The sequence below is a fragment of the Ranitomeya imitator genome, chromosome 1 (assembly GCF_032444005.1).
Source record: "Ranitomeya imitator isolate aRanImi1 chromosome 1, aRanImi1.pri, whole genome shotgun sequence".
NCBI lineage: Eukaryota > Metazoa > Chordata > Amphibia > Anura > Dendrobatidae > Ranitomeya > Ranitomeya imitator.
In genome coordinates this window covers 252,571,849-252,589,661 of record NC_091282.1, presented here as the reverse complement: position 1 = coordinate 252,589,661, position 17,813 = coordinate 252,571,849, and the positions used below count along the sequence as shown (strand labels likewise).

General features: G+C 47.1%; 1 protein-coding gene across 2 annotated transcripts in view; it reads left to right on the top strand.

The window, feature by feature from the left end:
* Window positions 1-654: 654 nt before the first annotated feature.
* The window catches only part of ZCCHC8 (zinc finger CCHC-type containing 8), an 82,226-nt gene continuing 65,067 nt past the window's right edge, over window positions 655-17,813 (top strand). For both annotated transcript variants that reach the window (XM_069755643.1, XM_069755639.1), the window contains exons 1-4: window positions 655-850; window positions 1,005-1,045; window positions 8,250-8,321; window positions 9,165-9,270. In XM_069755643.1, coding sequence (XP_069611744.1) covers window positions 659-850; window positions 1,005-1,045; window positions 8,250-8,321; window positions 9,165-9,270 — 411 coding nt within the window. In that variant the 5' untranslated portion in view covers window positions 655-658. The remainder of the gene's footprint in view (window positions 851-1,004; window positions 1,046-8,249; window positions 8,322-9,164; window positions 9,271-17,813) is intronic.

Here is a 17,813-nt window from a genome sequence, read left to right as displayed (position 1 = left end):
CCAATTATTTCAGCATTTCCAGGGACCCGAACTAAAAGAGCCACCTTGACAGAATGCAGCATTAGTGCTGCACAAGGTGGCTCTTTTAGTTAAAAACGCCTGGCAGGTCAGTTTTAGCATTTAAATTTTTCCCTATTTTCCAGTGCACTAATGGTGAAATCAACTCGTCCCGCAAAAAATAAAATCATATAAGCAAACAAGCTAAGGCAACATTGACGGAAAAATAAAAAAAGTTATTGCTCTTGGAAAAAGGGGAAACAAAAACGAAAACGCCCCCCCCCCCAGGAAATCACATAGTCTTTAAGGGGTTAAATGACAGTAAGGAAGCCCTACTAAATACTGGGTGCTAGCATGTGACCATACACAGTAAACTGTGGTAATAAGTCATACAATGCGCTGATATCAGTTCTGTACTAATACATAGCCCCGGGCTGTCTCCTGGGGGAGCACTACACCGCGGCGCTCATATACTCAGGTTCCTGCCGCAGCCGCAGCCGCCGCCGCCCCCCACAGCCGCGCCGCCCCCCACTGAGTCGGATTGACTGTGCTCAGCTCATTCCAGAAACAAAGATGGCGGCCGCGTGCGTCACGTTACGTGCGTCACGTGCGCTACGTCTGACGTTGGCGGCGCGTGCTATTACCTCTATGGTACGCCTCTATGACTGGAGGTCTGAAGATGGCGGAGGTGGAGTTCGGGGACAGTGAGCTCTTTGAGCAGTTGGATGGTGAAGCTGCTCAGCCCGTGCATATAAGGTTTGACCAGACCGAGGACAGCGAGGTGGAGGCTAACAGCTTTCACGAACAGCTCGCCAGATGTGAGGAAACCATAGAGCAGCTGCGGGCGGAGAATATCCTTTACACTAAGGCTGAGAGTCCATTGAAGGAAGTGTCCGTCCAATAATCCCCCTCCCCTAGTAATGGGAGCTCTCGGCTGTTAGCACACGTGTATACACATTCCCCTCTGTCTTCTCTTACTGCTTATTTCCTTATCCAGTCGTGAACATCAAGAGCTCAGGAGGAAGCTGTCTATTCTGTCCCGACCGAGGTAGGATATGCTGCGACCTGTGGTTCTCCACCGTGCCCTGACCAGAACATGGCAGTGTTCTAATGTACAGACTGATGGGTAACTGCTGATGTCTCCGGTGTGATGGATTACATTGGTATAATGGGGTCCGAGTCTCTCCATCAGTAGCTGTGTGTAAATCTGGCATATCCCTACAGTGGTTTTCTGGACCAACCTGTGTAGGCACTGTAGGGTGTGTCACTGTTGTGTGCCACCGTAGTGGTGGGGGGGATTACAGTTGCGTGCCACTGTAGGGGTGGGGGTCACTGTTGCGTGCCACTGTAGGGGGGGAGGGGGTGTCACTGTTGCGTGTGTGTGTGCGTGCGCGCGTGGTCACTGTTACGTGTCACCGTGTGTGTGTGCGGGGGGGGGGGTCACTGTTGCGTGCCACCGTGTGTGTGCGCGCGCGCGCCACTGTTGCGTGTCACCGTGTGTGTGTGTCCGTGCGCGGGTCACTGTTGTGTGCCACCGTGTGTGTGTGTGTGTGTGCGCGGGGGGGGGGGGGTCACTGTTGCATGCCACCGTGTGTGTGTGCGCCCGCGGGGGGAGAGGGGGGTCACTGTTGCGTGCCACCGTGTGTGTGTGCGGGGGGGGTCACTGTTGCGTGCCACTGTGTGTGTGTGTGTGTGTGTGTGTGTGTGTGTGTGTGTGTGTGTGTGTGTGTGTGTGTGTGTGTGTGCGCGCGCGCGGGTGGGTCACTGTTGCGTGGCACCGTGTGTGTGAGGGGGGGGTCACTGTTGCGTGCCACCGTGTGTGTGTGCGGGGGGGGGGTCACTGTTGCGTGCCACCGTGTGTGTGTGTGCGTGCGCGTCACTGTTGTGTGGCACCGTGTGTGTGAGGGGGGGGGTCACTGTTGCATGCCACCGTGTGTGTGTGTGTGTGTGTGTGTGGGGGGGGGGTCACTGTTGCGTGCCACCGTGTGTGTGTGCGCGCGCGGGGGGTCACTGTTGCGTGTCACCGCGCGTGTGTGTGTGTGCGCGCGCGGTCACTGTTGCCTGTCACCGCTTGTGTGCGGGGGGGGGGGTCACTGTTGCGTGCCACCGTGTGTGTGTGTGTGTGTGTGTGTGTGTGGGGGGTCACTATTGCATGCCACCGTGCGTGTGTGCGGGGGGGTCACTGTTGTGTGCCACCGGGTGTCTGGGGGGGAGGGTCACTGTTGCGTGCCACCGTGTGTGTGGAGTCAGTTGCGTGCCACCCTGTATTGGTGGGGGAGCAGTCACTGTTGTGTGCCACCGTAGGCGGTGGCGGTCGAGATATCACTGTTGTGTGCCACCGTTTCTGCTGTGAATGGACAAACGACTTGTAGTAAAGCCTCTTTCACACTTCTGTCTTTATCCTCCTGTCGAAATCCGTCGATTTTTGAAAAAACAGGATCCAGCAAATTTTTCTGCTGGATCCTGTTTTCTCCCATAGACTTGTATTAGCGACGGATAGCCACACGTTTTATCCGTTGTGCACAGGATCCGTCGGAAAATTGCTGTCCGTCAGGCAGAGACAACGCACAGAGGAATGTTTTTACTTTGTTAGAAAATCACTCAGCGACGGGTCCTGCGCTGTCCGTCGTTGGCTATAATGGAAGCCTATGGACGCAGGATCTGTCGCTGACTGTCAAAAGCAGGAATCCAGCGACGGGTTCCGTCTTTTGAAACTGAGCATGCGTGGAAGAATTTCCAGTCAGGGAAATTCTCTCTCGCTCTCTCTTTTTACTATTGATGCTGCATAGGCACACCTATACACCTTAAAGGGTATATCTGGCACTTCACAAAAAATGAGCCTAAGCTTACAGGCAGGTATTGGCAGCTTACCTGCTTGTTGTGCGCTGCGCCATTCTTCCTCAACACAGAGCAGTCACAGGCATCTCCTGCCGGGGATTCAGAAGCCTCTGCTGACATCACGTTTACAAGGCGGAGAATTCTTTTCCAGTCTGCTCTGTCAGCGGGGTGAGACTTCCGAGGTAATTCTGATTAATAGCCAGATCCCTGCTGCCTAACTGGGGGAGTGTGCTGTCAATCAGAATAATCTTGGAAGTCTCGTCAGTAGAGGCTTCTGAATCCCCGGCAGGCGCAGTCCGTGTCCGCTCTATGCCGGGGGGAGAACAGCGCCATGCGCAACAGTCAGAAAGTTGCAATTACTTGACTGTTAGTGGTTAAGTATATTTTTTTGTTTAAGGCTACTTTCACACTAGCGTTGTTTGGCCTCCATCGCAATGCGTCGTTTTGGAGAAAAAAACGCATCCTGCAAAGTTGCCCGCAGGATGCGTTTTTTCTCCATAGACTTTCATTAGCGACGGATTGCCACACATCGCATCCGTCGTGCGACGGATGCGTCGTGTTTTGGCCGACCGTCGGCACAAAAAAACACTACATGTAACGTTTTTTGTGCGTCGTGTCTGCCATTTCCGACCGCGCATGCGCGGCCGGAACTCCGCCCCCTCCTCCCCAGACCTTACAGTGGGGCAGCGGATGCGTTGAGAAACTGCATCTGCTGCCCCCGTTGTGCTTTTACTTCACAGCGTACGTCGGCCCGACGCACTGCGACTGGCCCGTACCTACGCTTGTGAAAGTAGCCTAAGTCCCGGAAACCCCCTTTAAGAATCCTGCTTAGGTCCTTTCTCTGTGATGTTAAGGGTCTCTCTGCATTCATTATATATAAAAAGATATTTTTGGAACAATGGAAAGAGTATCTACAAAATGAGAATGTTGGACCAGTGGTCCCCAACTTTTCTTACCTTGAAAGACACATTGTCGCTCTGATGCAGGGTTGTGAGCCACATCCATAGCCCCCTGACTAGTGACATCAAGCTCCTGCTTCTTCACCTTACCCCACTAGTGACACCCAGAGTACAGTTACTGGTATAATGACAGCCAAAGCTTTCCCATAGAAATCACACCAAGGCAGTACAGGTACATCCAGAGCGTTCCCACCTTACCTTCAGTATTTACATGTTCAAAAAAGAAAAAGGAATGCGCAAATGAAAGTGCGCGCACAAGTGAAAAAGGCTTTAAGGGAATAAAGTGCAAAAAGACATAAAAACATTTAAAAATTGCATAAAAAAGCATATACAGACATGCACACACCCCTAATAGAATGTGTGTATACAGACTAAGTTAAAATACCGATCAGAAAGTCAAACACATAAATCAAAGGCAAAGCTCATGTCTGCACAATAGATCGGCATGCATTCCAGGTAGGCCGGTCAAGTATGCGCATCACCGGCCGGAAATAGTCGCAGCACCTGCGCAATGGGATCACTTGTGTTCCATACAGATCAATCACAGAAAAGTGCGCTCCAAAGATCGGAAGCCATTACTGGCTTGCGCAAAAGGTCAACATGCGTTCCAAAGGAGCAGAGAGTGCGTCTCATCACCAATATACGGTGAGCAAAGAGTATCACAAAACTATAAAAGCAAAACAAGCTTTTGAGAGAAAATTGTTAGAGTTGATTCAGAGTATATTCAATAGCACTCAAACCGCATGTACAAGGCAGACGTGAGCTTTGATTTATGCGCTCGACTTTCTGATCGGTATTTTAATTGTTTGGCTCTTTTACTTCACTGCGCAAGTGCACTAACATATCACTGCTGGCCTGAATGTCCTATGATTGCCGCCTACAGGTGTTTGCGATCACGGGAACATTAGTAAGAGCACTTACTGGCATATATACCTGACAGACTTTTTTTTTTTACCTTCCATGACGAAGCTACATGTAGTAGCGACACGTGTTGGGATTCTTCAGGCTCTTGTATACTCCATGTGGTGGCAAGTATTTGGTTCTTTCTGTCTCTGCAGTTCACAACATCGATAAATATGGGATATTACTGATTTTTTTTTTTTTTGTTTTGTTGTTTTTCATGGGACCTGTGCTCCTCTTGTGAGTGTTTATTGCTAGATTATTAACATGTTTCTATTTGGGGCTCTTTAATTTAAGTGGTTTCCTTCATATTTACTCCATGTTTGTTTACTGCTTGTTATATTGTGTGTGATGGCATATGGCCTTTCAACACTGGAGACATATTTATCTATTCTGGGGTTATTAGACCTAACTTGGCCTGTATACGCACATTCTATTAGTTGTGTGTGTGTGGTATTTTGTTTTTTTTATTTATGTTTATGTTTTTATTTCTTTTTGCACTTTGTTTCCTTTAATAAAGCCTTTTTCATTTGTTGTATGCGCACTTTCATTTGCACATTCTTTTTTTTATTTTTTATTTTGTTTATTGAACATGTAAAATATTCCAGCTCCAGCAATAATCCAGCCATAATATAGTAGAATCAGATCTGGGGACACACCCCCATGTGTCACATGATTAAATCGTAAGGTCCTGAAACCACATATATTCCAAATACTTTAAAAGAAAATATACAAACCACATTTAAAACATTAAATATAATGATACAAAATTTCATTTCTTTTGTTCATACCTCTAGGGAAGCGTGTATCAAGATTTGGAATATATGTGGTTTTGGGACCTTACGATTTAATCCTGTGACACATGGGGGTGTGTCCCCAGATCTGATTCTACTATATTATGGCGTTCAGTCCTGGAACCACACAGGCATGAGTAAGACCCATATTGGTCGAAACGCATAGCCGTATTCACACTATCATCTGTTTGGTCTACCTGGTGTAAGGAACTTTTATATTTTCATGGTGTTATGAATAAAGACTTTTTTACCCATCTTGCTGGACCTGGAATATTTTCGGTGTTTGGAGTTGCTGTTGCAGGACGTCTTGGTCTGGACGGATTCCGTGCTCCGCATCTGATGGTCTGGTTGGTGAGCTGGCTTCGGCTTTTTTAGCCTTTTTTCCTTATTTCCTTGAACATGTATATACTTTAAGGCGCAATAGTTGCACCCTTCGGTTTTTATCTTGGCGGTGCCCGCTTACTTTCCCTTTACGCTTACCTTTAGTATTCTCACATCAAGCTCTCCCATTACCATCATCCTTTTCCAAAGTCCGTATATGCTCGTCCAGATCTGCTCCTTGCTGTGAAGCTACTCGCCTCCCTGAACCCTTTTTTTTTTTTTTTTCTTTTTCTTCATTGACACAAAGGAATTGGTCAATTAGAAAAACGATGATTTTTTTGTTTGCCAGTTTGATAATTCTCTAGTTTAGCAGAAGTCACATGGATAAAAAAAACCAAAACAGACTGCATTATGAGAACTATGGAGGTGTGATTGTAGGCTTACTTGAGCTAACAGCACAACGTGCTGCACTGTTTTTGCCAACAAAATGCTTGTCACCAGGACACAAACCTGGTGGGCACCCATAGTCAGAGGACTAATTAATTGTGTTCTGTTTTTGACGTATTTTTGGGATTGAGAATGTTTATTAATTGCAATGGGATTTTTTTTTTAACTGTCATTGTCCTCCCACAAAAGTGTATTTGTCTGAAGGACAGAAAGTTAAAGGGAACCTGTCGCCCCCAAAACTGAAGGTGAGCTAAGCCCACCAGCATCAGGGGCTTATCTACAGCATTCTGTAATGCTGTAGATAAGCCCCCGATGTATCCTGAAAGATGAGAAAAAGAGGTTAGATTATACTCACCCAGGGGCGGTCCGGTTCTGTTGCGATGGGCGTTGCGGTCCCGTCCAGGGCCTCCCATCTTCTTACGATGACGTCCTCTTCTTGTCTACACGCTGCAGCTCCGGCGCAGGTGTACTTTGTCTGAGGGCAGAGCAAACGACTGCAGGGCACAGGCGCCGGAAAAGGTCAGAGAGGCCCAGCGCCTGCGCACTGCAGTACTTTGCTCTGCCCTCAACAGGCCAAAGTACGCCTGCGCCGGAACCACGGTAAGAAGACAAGAAGTGGACGTCATCGCATGAAGATGGGAGGCACCGGACCGCAACGACCATCGGACCAGAACTGGACCGGGACTGCACCTGGGTGAGTATAATCTAACCTCTTTTTCTCATCTTTCAGGATACATCGGGGGCTTAGCTACAGCATTCCAGAATTCCCCTGATGCTGGTGGGCTTAGCTCACCTTCGATTTTGGGGGTGACATCTTGCTTGAAGCCTTGTAATGGCAAGGTATTGTTCATCAATTGTTAGGTGTCATCTTGATGTCATGATGTCAAAATCTGAACAACATGATGAGGAGGGCTGTTTATATACCAATCTTAATTGAACCCTGAAATTTATTGTCCGATTCATGAATCGGATACCTGTTGTGAATTTTTCCATTCAGCTCCTTGTTGGAGAAGAGCGAATTGGGCAAAAAGTACTGAAACATTGAACTTTTAGAGAGGATTACATTAATGGGGTTATCCACTACTAGTACAACCCCTTCTTGATCAAAATGTTTCGACCTCACAAAATAATAAAACTTATAGTCCCCTCCTGTGCTGGCACCGTTCCAGCGGCTTCGGCACTCGCGATCCCAGGGTTCTCGTGCGGTTGTTGTGACGACAGCGCTCAATTAGCATTAGCGTTACTGTGCCCGTCTTTGGACAGATCGAACATGAAGAGGAAGTCTGGGCAGCAGCTGATCTGACTCCCTATTCCTGCTTCATTAGGATGGGGACTGTGACGCCGCTGCTGATTGGGTTCCAGCTTCACGTGTCACAACAGCAGCATGGGAGCCCCGGGAGACAGAGCACTTACACTGCGGGAACAGTGCCAGCACGGAAGGTGAGTATAAGCTTTATTATTTTATGGGGGTCAAGCGAGGGATATGAGAAGTTGATTGTCCAAGTAGTGAACAACTTCTTTCAGTTCACTTGAAAGTTTAGAGTGCAGTTTAGGTTCATCCTGAAATTTCACCCAGAAGCCATATGTCCCAAACGTTTTGTGAGTTGTGTATATACTTCCAAACTATTCCACAACCAGTGTTCATAGCAATCAATAAGAGCATGTATAGTTTGGGATAAACCATCAGAGATCTAGTGCTTATTTACGGCTGTGTCTCCTTTACATACTTTTTTTCAGAATAGTGTTACACAAGCCACTCGCTATCATTTTGCCATCTCTTTCAAAGATTTGAATAATTTTGGAATTATTGTTCGGAAAATTCAAAAGATTTTTTTCAGTGTGACCCAATGTTTATATAAAGGAATGTCCAGTAACTTGAGACTTCTTGTATACCTTCATTGTGTTTTTGAGTGGTTCAGAACACCGCCTTACTGTTTTTTTTTTTTTTGTTTTGTTTTTTTTTTTTCTTTTTCTGCTATTCTGTTTCTTTCAGTGGCTTGTCGGTGGATGATGTGCTTGATGGACCACTGCTGCAGATCCTATTTATGAACCATGTCATTTCAAAGTAAGTCTTTCAATCCATTACATCAAATGTGTATAGGGGTGACTCAATTCTTCCCTGAAAGCAGATGTCTGGGGAGGAGGGAGTAGCTTTTATTGTCATGGAAGGAAGATGGGCAGCCATCAGAAGTGTCTGACAGTGATCTGTTGAGAACAGATGCAGGTAAGGGTACCGTCACACAGTGGCACTTTGATGGCTAGGACGGCACGATCCGTGACGTTCCAGCGATATCCTTACGATCTCGCTGTGTCTGACACGCTACTGCGATCAGGGACCCCACTGAGAATCGTACGTCGTAGCAGATCGTTTGAAACTTTATTTAGTCGCTGGATCTCCCGCTGACATCGCTGAATCGGCGTGTGTGACGCCGATTCAGCGATGTCTTCACTGGTAACCAGGGTAAACATCGGGTTACTAAGCGCAGGGCCACGCTTAGTAACCCGATATTTACCCCGGTTACCAGTGTAAATGTAAAAAAAACAAAAAAAACCACTACATACTTACATTCCCGGTCAGCCGTAAAGTACAGCGGTGACCCGATGTTTACCCTGGTTACCAGGGGACTTCCGGATCGTTGGTCGCTGGAGAGCTGTCTGTGTGACAGCTCTCCAGCGACCACACAGCGACGCTGCAGCGATCGACATCGTTGTCGTATCGCTGCAGCGTCATTTTAGTGTGACGGTACCCTAAGACAAAGTCCAGTGTGTATTGAGGGGCGGGGGTGGGTAATCTGTGGAAATGGCTTTTGGTCATGGTGTATGGCCACCTTGTATTTGTGCAGAATAAATATATACTAAATGGTTGAGAGAAAAAACTGCAATCGGTAATCTTATTACTTCTCTATAGGCAATATCATCAAGAGATTGAAGATTTTGTTGCGAGTCTACTCCTGAAGCATGAAGAGGAAGAGAGAGCTAACCCTGAAAAGGCCACTTTTAATATTATGCCTCAGGTAAGTCTCATCTACCATTTCTTAACGCACATTCTTGCAGTGGCACCCCGGCTGATGTCCAGAATAGAGTATGGATTTAATATTAGTTGTAGGCTTCATATGTAGCCTATGCTTTCTTTTGAATCTATAAAGTGTTCTAGTGTTTAACTGGTAAACACGCCAAAAGGACACTTAACATGTATGACCCATCTAATCGCATGAGAATATCAGCATATTTCTCTGCATAGTTGCATGACTGTAATCGCTACCCAACATTTTGATTGTGCTAGGGAGTAATTACTGAGGTAAATCACATTATAGTAAGCCATGACTGTAATTGCTGTGTGCACACCCCTTTCATTGAAGGCTAGCGGCTACAGAAATGAAATGACCTTGTACAAATGTTTTAAGCAAGGGTGCCAAGCGGCATCTTAATGCTATTTACCTGCAGATTAACCCAATATCCACAGTTAAATAGTGTTTTTGCACACAACCTGTACAGTTTAAAAGCTATGACCACCTTTTTTTATCACTTTTTTTTCTTCTGTTTTTAAACTTGTGCAGTGAACAGTGCAGGCTGCTAGATCCTGCTTTGTGCCATCAGATGATCTTCCTGATGGTTCTTGTTGTTATCTGTTTACAAATTACCAATGGCAAATAAACCCTAACTAAAGATTCTATAGTGCTGTTAAACTATTGAAAAGTAATTTTCTCTCTAGTAACCCCCCACGACAGCACACCTGGAGGATGTTACCCCTTTCCTAATAGGGACAGGAAATGACAAGAGGTTAAATAACCCCTCCCTCATCCTCCCCCTCAGTGTTCTTTCCTGTCCCTACTAGGGATGAAGAGGTCATCCCAGGTGTACTGTGCCGGCAGCGGTCACCGGGGGGGAAATAGAGATTTTGGCCGGGCAGCGGGGATCGGACTTACGTCTATTCCCCTTCGTTGCTCCCGTCTCCTCCGACTCGGGACTTCTCTCGCACCATTCCGCACCTGCTTCTTCAGCTGGAGGCCTCTCTGAGCTCTCCAGGCCTTCTCCTCCTCCGCGCGCGTGTGTGGGGACTTCCGGTCTGAAGCTGACGGCGGGATATGACATCAGACGCCGGCCGGCTTCACTGAACAGGAAGTTCCTTGTGCGTTCCAGCTGGAACGCTAGGCAAACAGACGTCGGCGTTCTTCCCCCACATACTTCCGGACACCGGAGGAGGAGGTCCTCATCCAGGAGGACAGGTGCTGCGGTCCGGTCGCCTATATATTCAGGCCCTGGACAGGAAGACATCGCAGGTAGGACCACTGTGTGGTGAAGACCATGGAGGTGTCTGCTTCCTCACGCTCTGCACCTGCAGATCACAGCACCATCCCGGCCCCAGTGAGTAGTCTGGCCCAGGGTGTCCACTCCCTGATGTGGGTTATAGTCGGAACCTGAAAACTCATCTCTTCAGGAAAGCCTACAGCCTGCACTGACACCGCTGCTGCCTCATCACTATCGAAGCTACCGCCTCACCAACACCGGAGCTACCGCCTCACCACCACCGGAGCTCCTGCAACCCTCAACCTACTGTCTCCTTCCCCATAATCCTGTAGAATGTAAGCCCGCAAGGGCAGGGTCCTCGCCCCTCTGTATCAGTCCGTCATTGTTAGTTTCTTTACTGTATGTGATATTTGTAACTTGTATGTAACCCCTTCTCATGTACAGCACCATGGAATCAATGGTGCTATATAAATAAATAATAATAATAGTCTTATAATTCCTTCTCCCCTTCCTTTTAGGGGGACAAGGAACCCACATCAGGAAGCAAATCCAAAACTACCCGCAAATGCGCAGTTTGTATGAAGAAGCTGTCCTCTTCATATAAAAAATCATTGTGCAAAGAATGCACAGAAAAAATTATCAGGGAGGAACAGCCGTCTCTGATGGATGAGATCAAAGGCTTAATCCAGCATGAAATTAGAACATCTCTGGCCGCTCTTTCCCAGCCTACACCATCTCCTAGTGCCCCTCCTGAGGCTAAGAAAAGGAAACTTAATCCACAGGAAGAAGGGCAGGAGGACTCCCAAGGGGAGACGTCAGACAAACCCCCAGAGGAAGGTGAATTAGCCTTTGAACCTCTGACCGTCCAGCAAGAGAGATACTACTTCTCTTCAACTGACATAGAAGAACTCCTCACAGCTGTCAGGAAGACTATGGAAATTGAGGAAGAGGAGACTGCCCAGTCAGTACAAGAAGAGATGTTTGGGGGGCTTCGTTCTAGGAAGCATCAGGTGTTTCCTATTCACCAAAATATCCGGGATTTAGTTCTGGAAGAGTGGGAAGCCCCAGAAAAGAAGCTGACTACTCCAGCGGAAATTAAGGACAGATTTCCTGTAGATGCCGAGACAGCTTCTTGCTGGTCGGAGGTTCCAAAAGTGGACGTCCAAATTGCCAGAGTAGCCAAGAAAACCACGCTACCATTCGAGGATGCCTCCCAACTGAGAGACCCTCTGGAACGTAAGATGGACGGACTACTAAGGAAATCGTGGGAAACGTCAGCGTCCTTATTGAACATTAACTCGGTATCCACTTGCGTGGCTAGATCAATGCATCGCTGGCTGGGGCAGCTAGAGGAGCACTTGTCCTCAGGTACTCCGAGAGAAGATTTTCTAGCTTCTTTGCCTATCTTCCAAAAAGCAACAGGCTTTTTAGTGGATGCTTCCGCGGAATCCGTGAGAGTGACGGCAAGATCAGCTGCATTATCCAAACTCAGTAAGGCGTGGACTTTGGCTAAGATCCTGGTCTGGTGACATGACTTCTAAGATGAGGCTGAGTTCGATTCCCTTCAAAGGAAAGTATTTGTTTGGACCAGCCTTGGATGATCTTCTGGAGAAGGCTTCAGACAAGAAGAAAACCTTACCAGAACCTAGAAACCCTAGGAAAAGACCCTTCCGCGCTCAGCAGGAGCATACTCCTCAATACAGAGGGAAGGGAAAGACAGGTCGTTGGAGTTATCCAAAAGGAGGGAAAGATGGGAATCTTTTTCTCTCCCAACCCCAAAATCAAAGAAAGCAATGACGCTATCATGGTGGGGGGTCGGATCTCGAACTTCCTCCCATACTGGCAAGAGATCGGTGTGGATCAGTGGACTTTAAGATTGGTCAAAGAGGGGATGAAAATAGAGTTCATATCATATCCCCAAAAAAGAATAAAGACAACAACATTATCCACACCAAAGCTACAATCCACATTGATAGCGGGGATAAAGGATCTTAGTCAACAATGTGGTCTCCATAGTCCCAGAAAACAAAAGAAACAAAGGTCATTATTCCAACCTATTTCTGATAAAAAAAACAAACAAATGGAACCCATCGGATGATGATCAATTTAAGACCTCTGAATCAATATGTAACTTACAGAAGATTCAGAATGGAGTCCGTCAGATCGACAGTACCCCTAATAGGGCAGGACTTCATCATGGCAACCATCGACCTACAGGACGCATATTATCACGTCCCAGTCCATCCAACTTATCGGAAATTTCTAAGGTTTGCGGTCACCAGAGGAGAGGCTATAGACCACTTTCAGTTCAATGTCCTCCCATTTGGACTATCCTCGGCTCCAAGGATTTTCACAAAGGTCATGTCCGAGGTAATGGCCTACATCAGAAGTCGGCAGATATGCATAATCCCGTACCTGGACGACCTCTTGGTAGTGGCCCCCACGGTTCAAATTCTACAGGAACATCTTCAGACAACAATCCAGATCTTGTCATCCCTGGGATGGGTGGTAAACCCCCAAAAATCGGATATGGTTCCGTCCACAACGAAGATCTTCCTAGGGGTCTTATTAGACTCCCACAACCAAATATCTTTCTTACCCGAACAAAAGCGGTCCCTGCTTACAAAAATAAGAATGTTGCGAGACAAGAAGATAATATCTCTAAGATGGCTCATGTCGGTTCTAGGGACCATGACATCATGCATCCAGATGGTGGCATGGGCACAAGCCCACACCAGGATACTCAAGACCCATATCCTATCAAGCTGGGACGGATCCCCAGGTTCTCTAGACAAAAAGATCCGGATACCACCGCATGTAAGGTCCTCATTGACATGGTGGCTACAGAAGGAGAACTTAATGAGGAGTTCCTTGGTTGCAAGACCCAGCAGTCACCATAACAGTGGATGCCAGCGGGAAAGGTTGGGGAGCTACGGTAGACCAACACATATTCCAGGGATACTGGTCAACCGAAATAGCACAGCAATCCTCAAACTTCAAAGAGCTAAAAGCAGTGGAGGAAGTTCTCAAAGCGGCAGTAACTCTTGTGCAGAATTCCCATATAAAAATATACTTGGACAACAGTTGCCCACCTTCGCCATCAGGGAAGTACAAGACACGAAGATCTAAAAAGAATATCAGCAAGAATATTTTCGTGGGCCGAAGAACATGTTCTCTCCATATCCGCCCTACACATAAAAGGAGAAATAAACGTACACGCCGACTTCCTGAGCAAGACAAAAATCCATCCAGGAGAATGGAGCCTAAACCCGGAAGTCTTTCAGATACTGGTCAGAAGATGGGGACAACCAGAAGTGGACTTGTTAGCGAACAGTCAGAACACAAAGGTAGACCAGTTCTTCTCGCTAGACCCAATCAATCCGGGGTTAGCTGTGGACGCATTGGTTCAGCCATGGACATTTACACTAGCATACGCTTTCCCGCCATTGCCAGTTCTACTAAGAGTCCTGCAGAAGATAAGGGCAGAGAAGCTCAGGGTGATCTTGGTGGCTCCACTTTGGCCCAAAAGAAGCTGGTTTGGGGCCCTCATCAGCCTAACAATAGATGGACCAATAGCACTTCCTCCGGTCAAAAATCTTCTCTACCAAGGGCCAATACTCCATCCAGATCCCGAGAGGTTACACCTAAATGCCTGGCTTCTGAATTCTCAATTCTGAAGACCAGAGGGCTGTCAGAGAGAGTCATTAAGACACTACAAAAAAGCCGGAAAACAGTAACTAATTCTATCTACCAGAAGATCTGGAAGACTTTTATCACATGGTGTGCTCCTGAACAACCTAACCCAGATAGACTGAACCTAGTCAGGATCCTGGATTTCCTACAAGATGGACTGGACAAAGGTCTCAGACCCAGCACCCTCAAGGTACAAGTGGCAGCCTTGAGCTCTTATTTTGACCAGTCTTTAGCTTACCATAGATGGGTGAGAAGATTCATGACGGCGGCATCCTGCATATCTCCAAGACCCATGAATATAGTTCCATCCTGGGACCTGAATATAGTCCTGAAAGGACTTGCTCTTCCACCGTTTGAGCCCTTATCATCCATAAGTATGGATAAACTCGCCTGGAAGACCACCTTCTTGGTGGCTATAACAACAGCCAGAAGAGTTGGTGAACTACAAGCCCTGTCAATCAATGAGCCCTACATGAAGATTCTACAGGACAGGCTTATCCTGCGATTGGATCCATCCTTTCTCCCAAAGGTCGTCTCTGACTTCCACAAATCGCAGGAGATAATTCTTCCTTCTTTCTATCAGGAGCCAAAGAATAAGGAAGAGGAACATTTCCATACTCTGGATGTTCGGAGAATGGTACTCTATTATCTTCAAGCGTCAGAGAAGATTAGAAAGGATCAGAATCTGTTTATTCATCTTCTCGGCCAGAATAAGGGGAAGAAGACTTCCAAATCTACAATTGCGAATTGGATAAAAAGGGCAATCCTGGAGGCCTTTCAAATTCATGGCCTTCCACCACCAGAAAAGCTCACAGCTCATTCTACTAGGGCAACAGCTGTCTCCTGGGCCGAGAAAGCCAGTGCTTCCATTGAGCAAATATGCAGAGCGGCTACGTGGTTCTCAGTCCATACGTTCTCCAAACATTACAAACTTGACCTGATGTCAAAAGAAGACTTAGCCTTCGGAGAAAAAGTCCTTAGTGCTGTAGTCCCTCCCTAAATGTTACTCTTGGGTACTGCTCCAGGTGTGCTGTCGTGGGGGGTTACTAGAGAAAATAGAATTATTCTTACCGTTCGGTTTCTAGTAACCCACCACGACAGCAGGAGTAATCCCTCCCTTTGCTTGTTATGCGTTCTGAAAAGAATAAATATAATTTGAAGCATTCCTTCTCCTGTGGTCCTTTATATTAACACTGAGGGGGAGGATGAGGGAGGGGTTATTTAACTTCTTGTCATTTCCTGTCCCTATTAGGAAAGAGGTAACATCCTCCAGGTGTGCTGTCGTGGTGGGTTACTAGAAACTGAATTAACGGTAAGAATAATTCTATTTTTAGTCATCAATTTAATACACTTCTGTGCTTATTAAGACCGCAACGTTTGTTTTGGTCTCTATGGTTCACTACTAGTCCTGAGGTAATGACTTGAGAATCCTTTTGGACATACCTCCATAGGTTTATTGATGGGATACTGTTGTCTTTATATACATATATAGATATTTTGGTACAAAAAAGTACAATTAGATACAATGAGTGATATAACAGCTCCCAATATCATTCCATCTGTGGTTATTACTGGTTTGTTGCTGTCCTAACCTCTGGTACAAGTATTAATATATGTGTCGCCAAATTAAATATTCCTTTTGCAGGGCTGATGTAGACGGATCCTTTCCAAGCCGGAAACAGTCAGTTATCCGGTGCTGAAAGCACTCTAGAAGCTGTCAGGCACCTAGAAAACAGATCCATAGCACGTCTCCTGTGCAGACACGTGCCTTGTCGCCTCAGAGATCTGTTTCTTGCTCTCCCTCTCCAGGGGTCAGTAGCGAACGTTTTTCTGAGTGATTCTGATGGTTCCTTAGATCTGGATTCGCCAAATTTTCAGAAAACAGTGGATTCGCTAGTTGAGGCTGTCAACTAGGCCTTAAAGGTTGAGGCAGATTCCAGCTCCGCTCCGGAGAGGAGTAAATGCTCTCATAAGGCATTTGCTGTTCGTCCTGAATTTAGAGCCATAGTTAGTCCGGATAAACGGTTCACAGGACAAAGGCCTCTTGAAGCAAAGTATCCTTTTTCAGCTGATCTGAAAGAAGATTGGGCTGAATCTCTGGTGGTAGGTCCCCCAGTATCTTACCTAGCGTCCAAAACTCCTGTCCATGCTGGATGGCTCATCCATCAAAAACCCCACGGACCGCCAAAGTTTGACTCTCTGTCCTTGATGCCTCAGGTTCGGCTCTCTATCCATCCTTTGCCGCAGCATGGGTAGCTAAGGCAATGGTTTTCTGGTCTCTTCGGAGCAGTAGCCTTCCTCCTGAGGCGGCACACCTTGCCAACCAAACTTCCCGGGCAGGTGATTCTTGGTACATGGATCCTTGGATTCGGCCGGTTGTGCTGCTCAGTCAGCAGCCAATGCCATCACTATCAGAAGGAGATTATGGCTCAGAGAGTGGAAGGCGGACTCTGCATCAAAAGTCTCTTACCTCCCTTCCTTATCAAAGCGGTCGCTTATTTGGAGAAAAGCTGGATCAGCTTACTTCCGATGCTACGGAAGGGAAGAGTAAATTCCTTCCCCAACAGAGACTTAGGCCTCCCTTCGGAGACAGTAACAAATCCGTTTCAGTTCCTTTCTCTCCACTCCAGGCTAGTCCTCTACCACTACTTTGTCCAATTTGGGATGTTCTCCACGAAGGGATGGAGGAGCTTAGGTCTCGTACAGACCTAACCAGCATTGGAAGTTCCGACCCAAGCAGTTGAGACCTAAAGGTCCTGGGTCTCAGATTTTCCTCACGCTGACTAGCAGCGCTATCCGGACGAGACCGGCAGGGTAGGCGGTCGCCTACTTTTTGTCAGGTCTGGCTTTCCATAGTCTCCGACGAGTGGGTTAGAGATCTGGTGTCTGGATACAAGATCGTCTTTGCTACATGCCCCCTTCACGTTTCTTTCCCTCCCGTCCTCCTTCTTCAGAGGCAAGGGCAAACGCTTTCTCCCGGCCCATAGACGCATTGTCACGATGGCATCATTGTTTCCGTCCCAGAAAGCGAAAGGTTTCAGGGTTTCTATTCGAACCTTTTCGTCGTCCCAAGAAGGAAGGAAAGGTGAGACCCATACTAGACCTCAAACTTCTAAACAAGTTTGTCAAGGTCCATCATTTCCGCATGGAATCGCTGCTCTGTTATCACTTCCCTGGAAGAGGGAGAATTCTTGGCCTCAATCGACATTCAAGACACTTACTTATTCCGTTCCCACCACCAGAGATTCCTGCGCTTCGCCATTCGCAACCAGCATTTTCAATTCACGGCCCTGCCCTTTGGCCTCGCTACAGCCCCCAGAGTGTTCACAAAGTCGTGGTGGCTGTCATGTCCATCCTGCACTCTTAGGGCAGAACGATCACGCACCCATCTGGATGACTTGTTGATCAAGGGTCCGTCTTTCCATGACTGTGTGGAGTCTGTTCGCATTACTTATGATGCACTTTCTTTCCTGGGCTGACTGATTAAACTTAAGCAAATCCTCTCCTATCCCAGCCCAACAGATTATCTTTCTAGGAATGTCACTAGACTCGTCTCGGGGGTTGGTAATTCTAACTCCAGGCAAGGTATTAGCCCTTCAACAAGGAGCCCGATTGC